The sequence below is a fragment of the Haliaeetus leucocephalus genome, unplaced genomic scaffold, assembly GCF_000737465.1.
Source record: "Haliaeetus leucocephalus isolate CR32 unplaced genomic scaffold, Haliaeetus_leucocephalus-4.0 Scaffold68, whole genome shotgun sequence".
Taxonomy (NCBI): Eukaryota; Metazoa; Chordata; class Aves; order Accipitriformes; family Accipitridae; genus Haliaeetus; species Haliaeetus leucocephalus.
The window spans coordinates 968,888-985,917 of record NW_010972504.1 but is presented as its reverse complement, the minus strand read 5'-3'; the positions used below and the strand labels follow the sequence as shown (position 1 = coordinate 985,917).

Genomic DNA, 17,030 nt, shown 5'->3' with positions numbered 1-17,030 from the left:
CTACTTCTTGGTGAATATTACACTGTCATGTCAGCCCGTACATTCTGCCTGCACCATCTGGGTGTGCATATGTTTGTGACCCCTTGGGAAAAGGCAAAAAACACATCTTCTACAACTGGTCTTGGAAGCTGAAGAGAAAATGTTCGCCTTGTGTATTGTCCCCTTTCCCCCCTGGGCAATTTGCAGTCCAAAAAACTGGAAGCTGAAGTTAAATGGAGATTATATGTCATAGCTTAGAATACTGATTTTAATGTACAAAGAAGTACCTAGTAGACTATCTTTCATTTTTTTCAGGTTTTCAGGATGAATCTGGAAAAACTCAGCAAACCAGAACTACTGACGCTATTTAGCATTCTTGAAGGAGAATTAGAAGCAAGAGATCTTGTCATAGAAGCCTTAAAGGTATGTTGTAAGTACCATGATAAGAGACAAAAATGACAGCACTACTACTGTAGGTTCTGCAAAGCCCTTGCATTCAAGGTGAAGTTCAGAGGCAAAGATTTATTACTGGTTCAGAATCGCATCTTAATATCAGCAGTATTAGATAGTGAATGCAGTATATCATTCTACGTCTTGGAATTCATTATTGAAAACTGGCTGCAAGAAGCATTTCAGTGTTGAAATACAGTGTTATGCATGTGCTTTCATTCTTTCTGATAAAGAACCAAGTGTTTCTGCTATCCTGAGGAATGTAAAAGGTCTATCAGACTTCCTTTGTTGGTTTTGTTCTCCTTTAGTAAGGAGAGCTTCTTAAAGCAGAAACTCTTCTCGCCAGGAGGGATCACAGATTAGTCTTTTAGTGAGAATAACGTCATTCTAAAAAAAAGCATCTGTGGCTTTGTATTGTACTAAGCCAATATAAGCTGGCACTGTTGCTGAGAGCAGCAGACCTGTGGGCTCAGCTGCTTATTCTTTCCCTTTGCTGGCACAAGCATTAGTGTAACCTTCCAGTGAGGTAGATACCAGCTAAAACTAACCCATCAAAAAAGTTAGTTTCAACCCATGTCAGTGCAGCTGACGTCATGGTTGTGTGAGCACTTGCGATGGGACAAGGCGGGGGGTGGTGCTGGAGCCGGTGGGACCTCTTCTTGCAGGGATAGCTCATGCTGCAGGAAAACCGGCCAAAGTTATGTTAGCGTATGTGGTGTTAGCTCTGTGCTTCTGCTTCCCTTGTTCAGGTAGTGTGGGCTGTGGTACTCTGTGGCCAGTTTGGTGTGTTAACGTTGAGCCTAGAAGATATTTTTAAAATGTGTAGTCCATGTGTAATACTGCTGCTTTTTGAAGGATGCCTAGTCGTCACTCAGACTCGGTAAGGTGGAAAAAAAACCAGTGGTATAAATGATGGAAGGGGTCAATTTTTGAAGAAATGAGTTGTCACAGGGTCGAACATTGAAGGCTTTTTCAAGCTGACCTGTCACTGTTCATAATGTTTAAACTTTCAGCTGTTTCAGAAGAGGAATGGCAGCTTGCAGGCCTGAGAGCTGCAGGGACTTGGTTTTCCAGCAAAAGCTTCTGTAGCTTGATTCCAAATATAAACGGTTTCGGGGGCCGGGGAGGGGGAGATCCTCCTCCAAAACAGTCAGGATGCTTTTGTGTTTATTGTTAATTGTTTTTGCATTTAGACAATAATTTTATTTTGGAGGAATATTGTTACCCTATCAAAACTATCGATCGGGTGGAAGGCTTGACTCCTCTCTTGGAACAGACTTCCAAATTTCTCCTCTGTCCTAGGATCAGTCTTCTGTGTGGTCAGAATGTGTTACCAAAACAAGCATCACTTTAATATTGCAGTGTGAAATGCATGTAATGGAGCCCAGAGAGACCAATGGGAAGGAATGCAGCAGCTCCATTCCAAAGGCTTTTTATCATGTACCTTCCGATAGCATAAAGCAATTATCTTTTCTGTTGAAATTTAACCTGCCGTTCCCTCTTGCATGAGATTAATATAGTTAGAATACCCTTTGACATAATTTGTCAAGTACTCATAACTGAGAAGAAATTAAATTAAATTGTAACCTATACTTGATAATTATGCAATATAAAATACCGAGCTAATCAAAGGTTAGTGCTATTTTCCCCTTCTTCTGTAAGGGATACACCGTAGTGTTTCATCTTAAGAATGCGAGGAAAGCTGAAGGTAGTAGGAAAGGGCAGTAAAAGCTTCGAATCAGGGCTGGCTCTGGCTGCCCGCAGCCCTGCCTCCTGAGCGCGACCTCATGGGAAAATGAAACCCCTCCAGAACTGGCCTGTGCCTGCAGCAAATGGTGAGATGCTGTAGGTCTCCAGCTGTGCTGTTACTCGGGTCCAAAAGCTGTGTTCAGTAATGCTGCAGCTCAAGTCTGGCTTCCTGCTGGCAGAAAGCTGCCTTGCCCTTTCGATGTGTGGAAGGAAAAAAGCCATGTAACTGCTTAATCTGGTGGCTGGGCAGAGTTTCAGAAGCAGAAAACTCCCAGCTCTGCTTTGTCCATTTATTTGGAATATACAGTTAGAGAAATTCTGGCCTTACTGTGCTTTTCTTTTTGTTTACTGATAGTAACTGTGGTCGCAGCTTTCAAGTGCTTCACCGGCTGAAGTAGTTTTATTGTGTGTGACTGTAAGTGAAGGAAAACCCACCTTGCTAATCCATTTACTCACGTTTTGATACATATAAAAATGCTGCCCTGAAGAAGAAGCGTTCTAAGACTGAATTAAAGATTGAAACTCTGAGAGCATTTAGTTTGACTGGCATGCATTGGACAAATTGGGCTGTAACTTAGAGGGAGAGGGGTCGGAACATCCAGGGCTGCTGGAAGTGGTGGTGGTTCCAGGCGCAGAGGAGTTGTCTGACTGTGGGCTCGCAGCTGGCTCGGCTCCTCAGTGTCATGACCAGTGTATTCTGCCTCCGCAGTCGGATTGCTTTGGAGGCGTGATAGTTTTACATTAAGTGCACATGTATGGTGGAAAGAGGTGGAGTGGAACCTGAGCTTTGTTAGAGGACTGCATGATCTTAGTGGTGTTTTTCTCCAGAGTTACATTAGACACGTAGATGTCGGTGGTTAAAAACCAGAGGTTTATCTGCCTATTTACTTCCCATATAGTAAGAAAAATGCATTTCCTCTCATGGGCTAATTTGACTTGTAATTCAGATTTAAATGCTTCTGAACTCTCTGGATGTTTGAGGCAGATCCTTTGGTACATTATAGGAAAGAACAAGCACTTGCAGAGAAAGAGTACCTTCATTTGTAGACTTGTAATTTGATTATAGTACAGTCTGCAATAATTGATATTCCTTCATGCTTAGAGAAGAACATTTAGCATCTGGCATTTAGCAGAGAGAATCCATGCGTGCAGATGACAAAGCCTAAAATAGTTTTCTTCTCCCTCATGATATCAGGCCACTTGTTGGCTGGCACTGGCCCTGTTTCTCACTGTGTCAAAATCGAGCTTCTGAGCCTGGCTTTCCAGACCCCGCTTGCCTAATTTGCTCCTTGACTTTCCTTCCTTCTCTTCACCTCCCCTCCCCAAATCTTTACCCCTTCTTCCTTGCTGTGTTCTCCCTGGGTATCTCTTTGCAGACGGGCTGGAGGCAGCATCCCTCCTCTGTGTGCCGGCATAAAAGCTTTAACTCCTGAAGTTTATTTGTCTGGTGCTCAGATTCATATTATAAAGAGCAGTTGTTAGGTCACCTCTAATTGATGCCTTTGGCCTAGTATGACTTGCCCTTGCTGACTTCTCTCCTTTGCTGTTTTTTTCTGTGGTTTACTTTTTTCTTTGTGTATTGTTTTTAATTGACTGGTGGGCATATGTGATAGGGACCATCATATCTCCCTGTGCGTTTGCAGTGTATCTGGTCTTGACTTTTGATGTCCATTTCAAATTGCAATGCTACTTCTATTCAAACAGGAGATACTAGGATAAAGGATTAAGTGAACAAATTTAGTGTATTCAAAACATTCTTTTCCAGTGCTTCAGTTTGCTTCCTCTATTTTAAAACCTCTTGGAAAAAAAGCTTTTTCTTTTTTTGCCTGAAAGTAGTTTCCTGTCCACTGTATAAATCTCAGTGTTCTCAGAACAGACCTTAAGTCTCACTTCTTGTGAGCTCCTTTTGTGCTCCTTTTCCTGTAGTTAAAATCGTACTTAAATCATCCAAAAAAACAGATGCTGTCAGAGTTGCATAATACTAAGGGCTGGATTCTTAGTCCTTATTGCTGTGTAGAAAGGATTGCATGTGTGAACCACAGGTTAGTCTTCTAAAATAGCACACCATGACTGGAAACAATTCAGTATTTAAATGGGCCTCTATTGCTATGTTAGAGCACTTTGTTCCCTGCCCCCTGTTCTTTAAACAAGAATTTTCCATACATTAAAAATGGAAGTTCTGTTTACTTTTAGAAAACAGGAAACAGCTTTCTGGTTTATTCTTTTATGTTAATAAGGCCTTAGGCAATTTACACTGGAATAGAAACTATCTATTTTGTGTTAATGACTGGGAGCTGGTATTCATTGCTTTGCTTCTGAATTTAGTGATTCACTTGATAAGGCAGTATTAATGCATTGCAAAATTAAGTGTTCATTTGTCAGTGGATTTAGAAATTCAGTTTACACTGCAGTTTCAAAAACTAAGTACCTCTTGTTTAAATAAAAAAAAAAGTAATATAAAACTGTACTGCAGATGCTAGTAAATCTTTCACAGATGGGGTAAAATGGGCTTTTGCATCACTTCTAAAGCAGCTTAGATCTAGCAGTGTTCCTGTGGGCGCTGTCCTGCTGGAACCCAGGCTTTTCTTGCAAGTTTGGGGAGTTTTTTGTTTATTTCTTGCTTGAAGCAGCACTGTTGGCCAGCATCTTTTGAAAGACTGATTCTCTTCACCTTCTCAGTACCCAGGTGGGTGGAGCAGGGGAGGAGCAGAGAGGTGTGGGAAAGGCTTCCATGCTGGAATGGCTCCAGCTCTGAATTTCAGCCATCCGGGTGTTGTCAGGCTCCCTGTTTTAATGGTGACCAAAGTGCAGCGCACGAGCACGGTAGAGTCCCTGGCCTATCGGCACAAGTGTGCTGGGAGCTGTGCACGGCCAAGTTCATACTGGGATTTGTACTATCTGTGCTGTGGACCAAAAGTTCCCAGGGAAAGAAGTTGCAGTTTTGCGCTGCTTGATATTTCCTAAGAAAATTTCTTACATTTTTCAAAGCTGATAACAGGTCTTATGTGGGCAAATATGGGTAGCTCTTGTTTATCTGGTTTGTTCACCTGATATAATGATGGCAATTAAGACAGATACTGTATTTGAGCAATTTAATTTCTGCTGTGTGGCTTTCTGCTAGGCATTGCTTCAGAGCTGGAGCTAAAGTAACACTCAGAATTCCACTCCAGCATTTTGACATTTATTTTCATGCAAGCAAGTGGTCCCCACCCCCATTTCCCTTCTCTTTGTCAGCGATTGCTGTGACCTCAGCTTGTCTTTATTCCCAATATCTGTCTCTGAGGAGAGAAGCTAATAAGGAAGTTCAAGGCAGTACGAAGCTATTTAAAGATTATGCCACTTTCTGCAACATAAAGGAGGAACTTCTGTGCAAATTATTACTGGAGAACTGCATACGCAGTAGCTACAGTTAATTAACAGTGTGTTTGTTGTGCTGAGGGTTAAAACCTAAACTCTGAAATTACTGGCAAGTGTAATACTCTACTTTCAAGTTTGGTTTGCTTTTTTTTTGGACACAAGTCTTGGAAATTCCCGGTTTGATGTTCCAATAAAACAATTTGTAAAGATTATTGCAGGCAGAGAGAAAATGCTGTCACATAAACAAGGTTTCAGTAAAAGGAAATATTTTATAAAAATAAAAAATTACACAAATAGGTTATGGGAAAAATTCATCCCAAAACAGTCTAGAAATCCCAAGAGGAAACAGTAGCTTTTGCCTGACAAAGTGAAGCCTTTGCTTTGCCTGCCTGCACAGGAAACATCTCTTCAGTTATGTCAGATATTGTTTCTGCTCCATAAAATCAGAAGTATCTCTTTTCGAACGGACTAGGAGTGGTCAATTACTCTAACTTGAGCTAAAAGCCAGCCAGTTTAAAGTGGTAGCCTCTCTGCATATGCCCAATTCTTCTGGTCATTGGAGTTTTATTTTTTAGGAGTAGTTAATGTGTGTAGCTGCTTCCTTTTTCGAAGAGCAGCCCAAGCTTAAATGTTATCTTTTTTCCTGTTGGGGGAGGGCAATTTAATAGTCTTCAAAATTGCCAAATAGTCCATGTAGTTGCTTTTAGAGTTTGAATGTTTTGATAGGAAATTTGTAAGTCTGCATATTTGAAACGATACGGGTGGATGTACTAAATTGGAAGACCTTCTAATTGCAGAAGATTGCGTCTTCTTTCAAAGTGCAGTTGATGTTATTGGAAGTATATGTGTCATCTCTGGTTTTTCCAGATTAAATTTTCCACTCCTAAATTAACAATGCTTTTTGTAACCTTTTTTCCTTATTATTGAAGCTTGATTTCCTGTGGATTTATGTGTTTTAATAGGTTGATACTGGGGTCTGAGATCTAAGTTGATTTTTCCACTTTGGGTTCATTAATAGAATATTTCTCTTACACCATCAAGTTGCTTCTGTTTTGAAAGTTGAACAAATACTGTATTTAAGACTGAACTCCAGTTCAGACAGGACAAAACTGTTGGAGATGTTTATACGTGACCTCCAGCATTAGTAGAAGAAGTTGAGTTGAAGAGTTGCCTCGGTGAGGAACATAAGCCATCAGAGGAGTCACTCATCTATGTGACAGTTCAATACCTGTATAAAATAACCTGTGTAGATTATGACACTGTGACTTAATTTTAGGAGAGCTGTCCCGATTTATTTTAGCGACAGAGGCGGCTGCTCAGTGGGACCCGTAGAACAGAGGATGTCACGGGCAGCAGACTGAAAAAGCCGTATTTGCATTCCCAAGTGCATGGTGGCCCAAATGCCAAAGCACTGGATTTGTTTCTGTAAACTAGATGTGGTCAGTGTAGGATGACCTGTTTAAGACTTTTCCTAGTCTAGACAACTTTAATTAAATGTTTATGCTCTGCTGGCTACTAAAGAAGAATAGCTGGACTTCTGAAAGCTGTTAATGTTATGATAGTCTCATCTGTTTGTCATGCTAGTTCAGGAAAATACTTAATTGCTCAAAGTAGCAAGGAAGAACTTCTTGTTCTTTCCCAGACAGGAAATAAACCACCCCACTAAATTCAACAGAGTTCAGAACCTGATGCTGCAGGGAGCAGAGGAGAAACACGGCTCTCGTTACACCTTCAGTATTGCAAAACATCAGAGGTTATGTGTAGCGCATGTGACCTTAATCACGGTTCTTTAAGCTTTTATTAGAAATAACTTGCGCAGAAGAAAACTTTTCAAATGTCCCCACATTTGCTTACACTGTTAAAACACTGGTGCCCTTCTGCAGGGTTTCTCCCATGTTTCTATGTGGCTGTAGAGTGACCGGCACTGGGGTGGGTTGGGTTTAAGGGAAGAGCAGCTCATCTGTCAAAAGAGTTAGGTCAGCTGGATTAATATCCCTATCTGTATTTACAGACTTTTTAATACTTGAGTCACTTAGAAATTCCCTATACACTTATAGTGAGGTTTGGTTGAGTCATTTTTATAAATTCTTCAGAATAACTGAAGATTTCCTGCCCCTCAAAAAAAAAAAAAAGCCTGTAGTTTTTCCTGTGATTCATTAAACCAGGGGTGGCTCATTATCCAGGGTGGCCCTCCCATTTCCAGGTCTGATCTTTTCCTTCCCCTGCCTTTTTTTTTTTTTTTTTTTTTTTCCCCTCAAAGTTAGAACAGTATCTTAAGCTCTGATCAAAGGTATCCACCATTCCTGGTAAATATTACTGATAAACAGGGAGGGATATTTGTGAGTGTGAGCTGTTCCTCTTTTTTTTTTTTTTACTGCAAGGGTTAAAATACAACTCTAAACCAGTATCATGGGATCAATGTCCTTAATTGGGTTTGGTCACAGAGGAGATATGAAAAGAAAAGTATTTCATTTTGGGGTTTTTATGCCTCCTGTCAAGGTAATGTGTACAGCTCTCCCTTTGAGAGCAGAGATTGACTCTTATTAATTGTTTTCATGCTAATCACATGGCTGCATCTTAGAATGTAGGCAGGACCAGCAAATCTCATCAGCTATCTGAGTAAAGCAAAGCTTTATTGTTTATGTCTGTCCTCTGACCTATACAGCTCAGTTACAGCAGTTTGCTTTTCTGTTTCGGTACATCTGTACCAACTGGTGTGTGGGGTGGTGTCTAGAGCATCACTGTTGCTCTTGTGCGCTCGAGGGAAGTGTTTGCATTTTCAGTGCAGTTTACTGGGACATCCGAAGACAGCCATTCCAAAAAATACTGGCTTCTAAGTTGTCTTCTCATTTTAGTCAGACTCAGTCTTTCCTATCTAAAAGATGTCCTCAAGCAATCCCATGAGAAATGGGAAACAGTTTGCCATTGATAGTTTGCCATTCTTGTTAGCTGAAGGGGTTTCTGAAGAAGCGTGCAGCGAGGCTGGCGCAGTTTCGCTCTGTATTCAAAGCAGATAGCTTGTTTTCCACCCTGCGACAGCTGAATGCCATTTCACAGCATCAGCAGAGTCGGGGCTTTCTGGCGCTTGTGCTAAATGCCCTTCACCAACTCTGAAAAGCTGCCGTGTTTAATTTGGAATGGCTTACTTTCTGTTCATGCTTGTAAGGATGCCCAGATGTGAGCAGTGCATCCACAGAAAGCCGAAGCACACCTGATAACATGCAGGCAGCATTTGTTTGCAGCAGTCTCTCGAGGCAAAAACATGTCATGCGTCTGCTCTGTCAAGAAGAGTGCAGCTAGTATCGTAACTCCCCTCTGCAGGTCACACAGTGCTTTGCTGGTTAAACATGCTAACGTATGCTTTAAAGTCAACTGCTTTTAAAGGTGATAGCACACTTTGGTTAAAGGTACTGGGGCTCGCTCTTGCATTTCAGAGAAAGGTGTTGGTAACTGGTGCAGAGGAAAGCCCACATCTTTCTGTATGGCCTTACTAAGAATGTGCTGATGCAGAACAGTACATAATCATTTATATGCTCTAGAAAAGTAAAGGTATGATTACCTCGTAAGGACTGGTTACCATGACTGTAATGAATCAAGAAGAATCGGATTTAAACCTCAGATTTGGAAGGTATTCTTTCTTGGCAGGGTGCATCAGCTCTGCTGTGCATGGGATTGTGCTGTCAGTGATACACGCTGGAATGAAAGACAGTCACAGGTTTCCACAAATGGATAGCATTTAGCCTGAAACCGTTGCAGTTGAAATCAATGGTTAAATTTCTTGGAGGCAAGATAGATTAGCTTTGAGGGCTCTTTTGAATCTAGGTCTGTTTTCCCTCTTATATCTTCTGTTGCATGGATATCTGTTTTCATATGGTTTCTTATCGTGGTGGTAAACATGTAGATAATATTTTAGTATCTGTATGTTTATGAAATTTTGTTTTGTTTTTTAGAACCTCACAGTAGTCATTCAGTAGGATAAGGCTATTGGTATCCTAACAAACAGACTTCCCCTGGAACGGCTGATTGTAAATGTTGTAAATGTAAAGCCTAGTACCTGTGAGTTTCCCCAATTCTTGCATGTCACCAAAAGAAACCTAATCATTCCTATCTTGCTTCTTGAGAAACTAAATTTTGTTTAGTCTGGATGAGAACGTTAAGGATTTTATTAACAATTTATGGATTTACAGGCTACTGCGAGAATAAAACTTCAATTGTTCAACTTGAAATTAGTTGATGGTGACATAATCAAGGAAACCACACAACTGCTCTGCCACTGGTACAACAGTAAATGATTAAATCTTTTGTTGAGCAAGAACTGAGACTTACCTTCTTTCCTTTCACACAGTTGTGGAATGTAAGTCATGGACATAGATAGCAGGTAGCTGTGGTATGAGGATGTTAGTAGGCTGAATATATTGTGGAGATGCTGTGTTTTTAAGAAAGACTTTTGTTTGTTTCTAGTTTGTTTGGGACCACTTGGTTAAAAGACACTGTTCAGCTGGAGGGACAGTGAGAAATTAATTGAGCACCTGTTTTATATAACCTCCTACATGCTTACTTCAGACTGCCCGTGAATAGTATGCATTTGCATGTGTTCCAGCTGTGGAAATGCAAGTGTTTTTTGCAAATTTTTTCAGGACCCAAGTATCTTACCTGGAGAGCAGGTGGCTTTTAGGAGCAGTTGTGAAGCAGGGGGGACATCCAGCTGGCAGTGCTGAGTCAGCCTGTGAGAGCTGGGCTCACTTGCGTATATTTGATTCATCTAGATCTTATTGTCTTTATTAGTGGGAGACCATCAACTTTTGCCCATTTTAAATGTATTTATGAGGATTTTTATTAGCTGGGAGCCTAGTTTAAACCTTACAGTTCAAAAATCCCTTCTGATGATAGAAGGTTTATTGTCCTCACCATACACTTAACTTTTCATAGTCTTAACTTACTTGATCAGAGTCTGCCAGTAGAGGAGTAGCACGTGCACTTAGTATGTGAAAAACAGGGTGTTTTGTCCCCTTGTTGTTGGCCTGATCAGAAATGGCAAGGTCCAGAGCAGATGGGCTTTGGAGATCACGCAGGTAGCATGGACTGCACTGCTGTCCAGCAGGTAGGTCACTTGACCAGTTTGTCTTTTGAATTACTGTCTCTTTCTTGTCTGTTAACCAAAGACCTTTAACATGATGCACTTGTGTGTTTTCCTGTCTGAATACTCTTACTCTTGTAGCAGGTAACAGGTTATGAATCAGACTGTGTAAAGATCTCTTTATCGCTAAGTGGAAAACTGGAGACGAGGAATATTGACTACAAAGTACTTTCTTCTTTAGCTAGTTTTCTATGTTAAGTATGTTGAAATGCAAAGTCGTTCTTGTATTGCAGGCCCAGCATAGAGACACGTTCATTGAAGAGCGCTATGGGAAGTACAACATCAGTGATCCATTAATGGCTTTGCAGAGAGATTTTGAGACCCTGAAAGAGGGGAATCATGGTGAAAAGCAACCAGTATGCTCCAATCCGTTATCTATATTGAAAGTGGTAATGAAACATTGCAAGAACATGCAGGAAAGAATGTTATCCCAACTAGCTGCCGCAGAAAGCAGGCATAGAAAGGTAAGTTTTGCTTCAAATAAGCTGTGCAGAAGTAAATAGTTGCATTTTGATAATACGTTAACTTCAGCAAAAACACTTAAATGCCTTGAGTTTTGGTAACTGAAAGGGCTTTGCACCTTTGTTTAAACTCATTCAGTACAACACAGCTGGTAAGCATATTGTAATTCCAAAATTTTAAATATATGCAAGGTGATTTTGTTAGGACACACAAAAAAGGAACTCGCTTATTCACAGCTGGGTAGTATAGTGCTTACCAAAATGTAAGAAAGGATTTCTGAAAGATTGAATTCTCAGCAGACTTCTCAAGCAGACATATCACTATTCTGCTTGTGACTTGTTCTGAGTGATTGTTGAAGAGCTGGTACCAGGTACTTATGGGAGTGCACTTCCTTGTGCTTTCTTAAGAAAGTATGGCATGACCAAAACTTTTTCATGCTATTTGACCTCTTTAATAAAGCACCTATTATTGTTCATATGTAGCTTTAATATATATTGACACCAATGAGGTGCTTGGTCCATGTGTCAGACTGTACTTCCACAGAGATTTGCTCCCTGGCATACCATAGTTTACTAGAGGAGTATAAACCTGTGGACAAATCTGAATGCAAGAGTCCACAGAACTCTGCTTCTTGGAGTACTGCTACAATATATTCCCTTTATGTAGCTAGTTAGCTTTTAAAAAAACACATTTACACATTTGTTTTGTCCTGCAGTAAATTTAAACAGGTCAAAATGATTAAAGTATTTGTCCCTCCTGTGTAGTCAGGGCAGAGAATAATTGCCCAAGGGTCCATCGCTGGAAGCTGTGACTGGGAGGAACTCTCTGGAGCATCCCTGCAGTCACCTGCATTGCAGCACTGTATCTTAATGTTTTCACATACTTTTCCATCTTAAAAAAATTAGCTGGGATTTTTGCTTTTACTTGCGTCGGTGGCAGACTGCGAGGTGATGCTGTTACACTGATGTCTAGAAGCTATTTTTTACAATGTCAGTTCTAGGTGTACTTTTGGCTAGTGCCTGGGCCAATACCATCCTGTATTTTTTTCAGGTATGTCACTCTTGCTTTGATTAAAACTTACTAAATCATGTACAAAGATCTCAAATACAAGTAGTCACATTCTGTTTCTAATCAAAAGGTTTGAAGTTGAAACATCTGTTTCATTGCTCATCAGCATGTGGGTTAGTTTATTTTCCCATAATCTGTTTTGATGGGGAAAAGATAGAGCAAGTTCCTTTCAGTCTGTGAATAATCTGAAGCATTTCTGTTGCAGAAACCTTACTATGACATAAGCAACCAGCCAGCTTGACTTTTACATCACAGACACTGTGCTTAGGGTGGGCAGCTGGAAGTATCTTCAGCTTTCGGTTTGTCCTCCAAGTCACTCGAAGTAACAGCAAGGCTGTGTGTTTCAGTTTTCAGCCAAGTATCTAGCTAAATCATGCTATTAAAATCAGATTATCTTTTTTCCCCTTCTCATCTATCCTTCCTGTCTCCTTCTGTAAAAATGTTCCTTGTGTACTTAAAGATAGTTAAGCATTGTTTGGAAGCTTAAATTTCAGGAAGACTGAGGAGCTGCTAAATTCATGGTGAGCCTGTGTTGGAGAGCCCAGAGTTTTGGTGGTGAGATACAGCAGAGTCTCTCGGGAAGTTTGTATTCTGGCTTTTTTGTTGAGTTAATAGAATTTCAATTATTCATGTAATTCAGCGTTAAAGCTGAAGGAGCTCCTTAACTGGGTCCTTGTGGCAAGCAGTTTCATTTCAAGAGCTCATCTTGTTCTTAAGTGGAAGAACAAATTAATGTTCTTTAAAATAAACTTCGCACTGCAGTCCTTAAATCCCTGTAAGAAACTGGGGGAGAAGCCTGTATGTGAATTACTGCTGAAGCCGTAGCAAGGATCATTTTGCTGTTAGTGCCCCGTGTCTCCTGGATGTGCGGTCTCTGGGGCAGTGCCTCTGCTCCTGCTGGGGTTTATATTAATGGTCCTGCCAGGAAATTCTGATGAGGGCACCGTGCAACCAAGGACGGATAACGTGAACTTCTGAAGGCTATTCTGCAGTCTGGAGGAAAAGCATGCAATTTAGCTATTTAATAGTAAAATGAAGATGCATCCAGTGTGAGGTTTTCCTAACTTCTTTTGCAAACAAACTCAACTATACCAAATAATAATGTAGTAATGTAACTTATCCAAAAGCTACTTCTATGTGATTTTTTTTTCTTCTTTTTTTAGTTGAAGTCGGATGTCTGAGGCTGCAGGGGTTGCCCTCCTGTGTCATTTGGCTTTGGACCATGTGCAAAGGCAGTGATCTCTCCCTGCTTGTAGGTGTGCCTGGGCATCAAAGTGATGGTTGTTTGTTTGGCAGGTGATACTGGACCTGGAGGAAGAGAGACAGCGGCACGCCCAGGACACGGCAGAGGGGGATGATGTCACCTACATGCTGGAGAAGGAGCGGGAGCGGCTCACCCAGCAGGTATGCTTTGGTAGCTGGTAGTTACCCAACCCACGGAAACCCTGGGCTCCTGGGTGGTGAACTCGGTAGTGATGTCTAATTGCACCTTCGTGTTGAAAGAGTAGTAGGGACCTCCCTCCTCTGTAAGGCACGCCTAGCTTTTATCATTTAGATATGAAAAACAACCTTAATTTGTTGGTCTGTTTTGGTAGCCGAGCAGTGCTAAAAGCTATTAATAAGCAATCAAATGCTTTGAAGTCCTGCTTCAGCCCGAAATCGGAGAAGTTCTCAAGAACAGGGCTGCAATTACAAATGATAGGACTCTCTAGTACTCAAAATACAGAATAAGGCGTGAAAGATCTCCTGGGAGCATTATTCAGAGGTGATAATCAATATTTAAGCTACTGTTTTCTGTTACTCAAGCACTGTAGACTTTATTAAACATACATAACACATCAGCATTTTAAAGTCTAAATGCCTTTAAAAGGCAAACCAACAAAGTAGTAAATGAAGTGGAAGGAAGCTTTGCTCCAGATCGCTTGTTCAATCAGTGCGTGGCAGGCTGGGTGTATATCTCACTAAACATCAATTGAATTTCATACATGATAAAACTACTAGTAAGTATTAATTCTTAATATGTGCAACTTGAGTCATACAAGACTGTCTTGCAGATATCTGGGGCAAGAACTTTGTTCTTGGCCATCGCCATCTTTTACTGTGTAATTTCTCCAAGATACATAGTAACCCTATTCCCTTTGGGGGCATTATACTTCATTTACTTTCAGGAGGTGTTGTGGTTCATTTACAGTCTTTTTTGTTCTTATCTTCCAGTTGGAGTTTGAAAAATCCCAAGTGAAAAAATTTGAAAAAGAACAGAAGAAGCTGTCAAGCCAGTTGGAGGAGGAAAGGGCACGCCACAAGCAACTGTCTTCCATGCTTGTAGTGGAGTGCAAGAAAGCCACTGCCAAAGCAGCTGAAGAAGGGCAGAAGACAGCAGAATTGAGCTTGAAATTGGAAAAAGAGAAGAGTAAGGTGAGTAAACTGGAGGAGGAGCTGGCATCCAAGAGGAAGCGGGGTTTGCAGATGGAAGCACAAGTAGAAAAGCAGCTCTCAGAGTTTGACATTGAAAGAGAACAGCTGAAAGCCAAGCTGAACAGAGAAGAAAACCGTACAAAAGCACTCAAAGAAGAGGTAGAATGTCTGAAGAAAGCCCTGAAAGAGCTGGAGGCTTCTTGCCAGGAGCACAGTCCTACTGAGCCTTTGCAGCCAAGCCCCTCTGTGATGTCCAGAGGTGTTGCAACTGACAGTCCCACAGTGAAGTCTGTGTCTTGCCAGACAGAGTGTCTGCAGGCAGACCGAGCAAATCCTGCCAGCACAAGCAAAGCTGCACACACCATGTTTCCCAGCCCTACTACACCTACTCATTCCTATGCAAAATCCAATGGTCATTGTGATACAGACGTGCAGATGGGTAGTGAGCTACTGCAGACAAATGCAGCAGAGAACCAAGTTCAAAAAGAGAAATCAGCTAGTGCAGCCTCGGAAAATGCAGTTGAGAATGGAAGTTCTCCTGTAAGAACGGAGTCCCCTGTGCATCTGATGTCCCAGCTCCCTTCTAGTGGGGTCTCCCTGTCTCCCAGCAGCACAGCTGCCTCCTCTCTAACACCTTCTCCCTGCTCCTCACCAGTTCTGACTAAACGCTTAGTGGGAGCTTCAGCAAGCAGCCCCGGTTACCAGTCATCCTACCAGGTGGGTATCAATCAACGTTTCCATGCAGCTCGGCACAAGTTTCAGTCTCAAGCTGAACAGGACCATCAGTCAAGTGGTCTGCAGAGCCCACCGTCACGGGATTTGTCTCCTACTCTAGCAGATAACTCTGCTGCCAAGCAGTTGGCCCGTAATACGGTCACTCAGGTCCTTTCCAGATTTACCAGCCAGCAGGGGCCTATTAAACCTGTCTCCCCTAACAGCTCACCTTTTGGCACAGACTATCGAAATCTGGCAACTGCTGTGAGCCCCAAAAATGAATCTGGTCACTCTCCAAGCCCTGGCAAGGTTTCCAGTCCACTAAGCCCGCTGTCTCCTGGAATTAAGTCACCAACCATTCCTAGAGCAGAAAGAGGGAACCCTCCACCCATTCCTCCAAAGAAACCCGGCCTCGCTCAGTCACCTGCTGCTCCTACTCCACTAACCAAAACCTCTTCCCAGGCATCCTCTCTGGGTGCCCCCATGGACGTGGCAAGTAGCTGCTCTAACAATACTGTAGTGTCGAATGGCAAAGACATTGAGATACTCCTGCCAACTAGCAGCTAGTCTCCAGAAAATGTGAATGTGACATTCCATGGCTTAGCATCCTAGAGCTAAGACACTGTTTTTCCACTCCATGTTATTTATTTCCATAGTAGCAGATTCTGTCTGTATAAAGCATTTAGTATATTTTTTCTTTTTTGAATAGGTAGGAAAATATTTTTGTTTATGAAGAAACCTTAACTACAGCTATACAGTAGCCTCAAAATGTCTCATGACAACAGTCAAATCATTAGAGATAACAAGAACCATAATCATGTGGTGGGACCTAACTATCAAACTCTAATGGGACTGAAATGCTACTTTTAAATTATGCAGAAATAACTTTTGCAGACTTTTTACTCCAGATGAACATTTTATAAAAAGTGCCTGAACTAAGCCTGCAATATGAATGTGATTCTCTGAAAAAGGTGAGGAGGGGGACCATCTAGCTGCAGAGACAAATTCTTCTGTGAGTCCTGAATGTTGAAATCAACACTGTTTTTAATTCTTTCCATTTGCTAAAATAAGTTAGCAAATGTGCTTACAAATTCTGTAAGGTGACCACCAGACTGATGCAGCCAGCCAGACTTTATCCTTTAGGACATAGCTCCTAGCTATTTGAGGAAGCACACATAAGTTTCTTGGGGTAAAATTTAGCTGTAATACAATCCAGATTACTTTTCTGTCGGTATTCATTGTCCATGTAGTTCTTTTTGCTTTCCTGTAACACATTCTGCAGAGATGCCTGTGTGCTTTAAATGGCTAAACTCTGGTTTCTGGTGTGTCACCTTGAAAATTCAAGCTCTTCAAGCATTCTACTGTTGTGTGTAGAACTTCTGAGAAAAGGATCTTGCTATTACTTGACAAAGATCTCGCTATTACTTGAAAAAAATCACTAGTCCATATGATACAGGTTTTTTTGCAACAGTAACATGGGATTTTCTACTATAAACAAAAGCAATAATTTTGTTCGTCATCTCTATCAGTTGTGTGTCTGGCTGACCTGGATTTTACCCACTAGTTAGCTATGGGATCTTGCTGGCTTTCCTTGGCTGCAAATACAGAACCAAATCATCACTGTCGTGTAATTGAGTACATATGTATGTGTGTAAGTAGTTTCACACACATACATACTGAATACACAGTGTATTAGGAA

General features: G+C 41.3%; 1 protein-coding gene across 1 annotated transcript; it reads left to right on the top strand.

The window, feature by feature from the left end:
- The first annotated feature begins 297 nt into the window (after positions 1 to 297).
- On the top strand, positions 298 to 16,270 carry CTTNBP2NL (CTTNBP2 N-terminal like). The gene is made up of 4 exons (XM_010578865.1): positions 298 to 402; positions 10,906 to 11,136; positions 13,499 to 13,606; positions 14,417 to 16,270. Exons 1-4 carry the CDS (start codon positions 304 to 306, stop codon positions 15,896 to 15,898), a joined length of 1,920 nt encoding a protein of 639 aa, XP_010577167.1. The 5' UTR covers positions 298 to 303; the 3' UTR covers positions 15,899 to 16,270.
- The last annotated feature ends 760 nt before the right edge of the window (positions 16,271 to 17,030 follow it).